General features: G+C 44.9%; 1 protein-coding gene across 1 annotated transcript; it reads right to left on the bottom strand.

The window, feature by feature from the left end:
- Positions 1-1042: 1042 nt before the first annotated feature.
- LOC132400285 (general transcription factor II-I repeat domain-containing protein 2-like) lies at positions 1043-3678 on the bottom strand. The gene is made up of 2 exons (XM_059981254.1): positions 1502-3678; positions 1043-1416 (listed from the first exon to the last, which is right to left on the bottom strand). The coding sequence occupies exon 1, from the start codon at positions 3435-3437 to the stop codon at positions 1659-1661; it is 1779 nt and encodes a 592-aa protein (XP_059837237.1). The 5' UTR covers positions 3438-3678; the 3' UTR covers positions 1043-1416; positions 1502-1658.
- Between the last annotated feature and the right edge of the window lie 269 nt (positions 3679-3947).

Here is a 3947-nt window from a genome sequence, read left to right as displayed (position 1 = left end):
CTACATCTGGGTTCATGCCCTCACTCTCAAGAATAGCCTGCACCCGATCTGAGATGTCCCGGACCCTGGCACCAGGGAGGCAACATACCATCCGAGACTCCCGATCTGCCCCACAAAATCTCCTATCTGCCCCCCTAACTATAGAATCCCCTAAAACTATCACTCTCTTCTCTTCCCTCCTCCCCTTTCTAGTTGAGGGTTCAACCTCTGTGCCAGAGGCAGGACCACTACAACTCATTCCTGGTAGGTCATCCCCATCAACAGTATCCAATACGGTATACTTATTGTTAATGGGAATGGCCGCAGGGGTGCTCTGCTCTCTCTGCCTGCTCCCCCTGCCTCTCTGGACCATCACCCATCTGCCTACTTCTTGGTTTTTTGGTGTGACTACCTCCTGATAACTCCTATCTATCTCTGCCTCCGCCTCCTGAATGATCCGTAGTTCATCCAGCTCTCGCTCCAACTCCCTAACTCGGTCTGATAGGAGCTGCAGCTGGACGCACCTTTTGCAGGTGTGGTCATCAGGGACAACTGTGTTGACCCTGACTTCCCACATACTGCATACGGAGCACACCACTGCTCTGACTGTCTCCCCCATACCTGAACTGGATTGATAGAATAAGTCTAAAAAGCACCGAGCGACCTTACCTTCTACTCCTCAGCGAGCAATCACACAGGCTTACCGAAGTCCCCTTATGCCGAAGCCCACTTAGCCAAAGCCCAGGACTCTGCTTCCACGGACTCCGCTGCCCGCTCTGAAAAGCAGGAAAATACAAAAGCAGGGATGTGATGCTGAAGCTTTATAAGGCACTGGTGAGGCCTCACCTTGAATATTGTGAATAGCTTTTGGCTCCTCATCTGAGAAAAGATGTGCTGGCATTGGAGAGGGTCCAGAGGAGTTTCACTAGGATGATTTCAGGAATGAAAGAGTTATCATATGAGAAACGTTGATAGCTCTTGGTCTGCTTTTGCTGGAATTTAGAAGAATGAGGGGGGATCTCATTGAAACCTTTCATATGCTGAAAAGTCTAGACCAGGGGTCAGCAACCTTTACCACTGAAAGAGCCACTTGGACCCGTTTCCCACAGAAAAGAAAACACTGGGAGCCGCAAAACCCGTTTGACATTTAAAATGAAATAACACTGCATACAACGTTTTTTTTTGCCTTTATGCTATGTATAAACAAACTATAATGTGTTGCATTTATGAAATTGATGAACTCCTGCAGAGAAAACGAAATTACATTTCTGCATGCAACAAAAACATTTTGAACTCCGAAAAAAAGACGTTGGGTTGAAGGTTACTTTTAAGTAAAATACTCAACGTCTATTTGAGCCCTTCTTGTATTTATGAAAAACGCCAAACTTAAATTGTCCGCCAGCAGCAAACCAAAAATAACATCAGCCAGCTGTCAGCCTGAAAAATAAAAGGACTATTTCACTGAACAATGAAAAAATATGAATATACATAAAATAATAGGCAATTAAAATATTTATCATACTTGGTTAATGGGATTTCTGCTCCTGGACCTCAGCGCACAGCGTCTGCACATCAGGGCTGTATGACGTCACCTTCATCTTTACACAGGATCGCAAGCTGTCATCTGTGAGGCGTGCGCGATGTTTGTTTTTAATAAAGTTCATGTTGAGAACACCTGCTCACATACATATGTGGATCCAAAGATCGACAGGACTCCAAGCGCATACTTTTTCATGTTTACATAAATGTCGGGCATAGCATTCCATGTTTCGAACACGTTTGTCCGGTTTTGGAAGGTTTTCAATATCACTCCATTTGTGATTCTGAGCAAGAACGGCCTTCTGACGGGCAACATCTTCAAGGTCTGCTGTCAAGCGTCTAAACTTGGACACCCATATGTCTTTGTCGGCTATGTCGGCCAGTTCCATCTCAAGATCAGGTTGACTCACACCTGCCAATGCAGTCGTATTCAGTAGGGAAGGATCGATGCTTAAGGGAGTGACCGGGAAGGATAATGTGTTTTTTTCCTCTCTGAACTCACAGAAGCGTTTCCCAAACGATGTTTGCATTGCGATGATTGCAGAACGTAAATACTCCGAAATTATCATGTCGTGACCTTGTTTGAACTCTCTCAAATTGGGGAAGTGAGACAAAGTGCCTTTCTGTAAATCTCTGGCAAGCACTGTCAACTTGCGCTCGAATGCCAAAACATCCTCCAACATGTGCAGGGCTGTGCGTCCTTTCCCCTGAAGAGCTGTGTTCAGCGTGTTCAGGTGCGCTGTCATGTCTACCATGAAGTGTAGCTTTTCCAGCCACTCTGGCTGTTCCAGCTCAGGAAAGGTGAGCCCTTTGCTGCCCAGGAAAGTTTTCACTTCTTCCAGACACGCGACAAAGCGTTTCAGCACCTCCCCTTTGGACAGCCACCGGACTTTGTTGTGCAGCAGGAGATCAGAATATGCGCTTTCCATCTCGTCCAGTAACAAACGGAATTGACGGTGATTTAAACTTTTTGCCATTATTTTATTGACAATCTGAATGACAACATCCATTACTTCTGTGCATTCCGGAGGAGATGTTTGAGCGCACAGTGCCTCTTGGTGCAAGATGCAGTGAAAAGTCAGCAGCTTTCTGTCCAGCGACTTCTGCAGTAAAGCCACAAATCCCTTGTGCGTTCCCGTCATATTCGGAGCCCCATCAGTAGCTACTGACACCAGATGGGTGGTCTTTATTCCTTTGGCTCTTAAACAATTCAAGACAGCCTCACAGATGTCCTCCCCCCGTGTTTGGTCTTTTAGAGGTATCAACTCAATCAGTTCTTCCTGTGGCCCGGCAGAGTTTACATACCGGCAGAACAACGCTATTTGTTCAATATCACCTTTGTCTTTAGACTCGTCACAGGCAATCGAGTAGGCCACAGCTGAATTGATGTCTTTAATTTGCTGTCTTGTGATGTCTTCTGCCATTTTTATGGTTCTGTCTTTGACAGTCTTTGCAGAGAGGGGCATATCCCTGATTTTCTGCACAATTTCACTCTTGTTTTTAAAGTCCGTGAATAGATGTTCTGAAATCTTAATGAAAGATTCTTTTATATATTCACCATCTGTAAACTGCTTCCCGTGCCTGACTATTTCCTGAGCGGCAATATAACTGGCGTATGTCGTTGATTTTCCAGACTTCATCCATTTCTGGAAATGATTTTTGCTCAGATCAACCTTCCGCATCAGTTCCGAAACGGCTTTTTTTCTCTCATCTCCATCCGGATATTTTTGAGCAAAGGCTGCGTGTTTACTCTGGAAATGCCTTGCGACATTTGACTTTTTGTTGTTTGCTAGTTTCTCATTGCATATTAAGCATACCGGTAAACCAGTCTCGTCAACAGTGAAAGCAAATGAATCTGTCCACGTATCATTAAAAGTTCTGTTTTCTTCAGTCACTTTTCTTTTTTTAGAATTCTCCATAGTTGGCTTACCTTGGATCGAAAAATTAAAGAAATCGCGCACTGGCGGGTGTCAGGTATTGGCAGTGGTGACGTATATTAATAGCGATAAAAACACGTTGTAGCGGTGTGCTCACGCAGTCAGTAAACTGCAGTCGAATAACTTTATTCGAACTAAACAGCCTTGCTTTTAAGCCTCCCTCAACCCAGCCCCCATGGACGCAGATGCTGCAAAAGACGCATACTCACAAACCCCCGTAGGCTATCTCCCTTAGCCGGAATGCTGGCTAATTGTGAGCCGTTTCGGATGTGCCAGGAAATGTGTCGCACACTTAGATTGTACAAGATCACCATAATCTTCAAATTTAGAATTACATTTCAAAAGCTAACAAACTAACATAATATACATTTTAATTAAATACTGACCAATTATTTCCCAAAGCCACAGGGAGCCGCAGCACAGAGGTGAAAGAGCCACAAATGGCTCGGGAGCCGCAGGTTGCCGACCCCCGGTCTAGACAGAGTAGATATG

The sequence above is a fragment of the Hypanus sabinus genome, chromosome 10, assembly GCF_030144855.1.
Source record: "Hypanus sabinus isolate sHypSab1 chromosome 10, sHypSab1.hap1, whole genome shotgun sequence".
In the NCBI taxonomy this organism is placed as follows: domain Eukaryota; kingdom Metazoa; phylum Chordata; class Chondrichthyes; order Myliobatiformes; family Dasyatidae; genus Hypanus; species Hypanus sabinus.
Note: the sequence above shows the minus strand (reverse complement) of the source record. Positions and strands in the feature narration are given on the sequence as shown.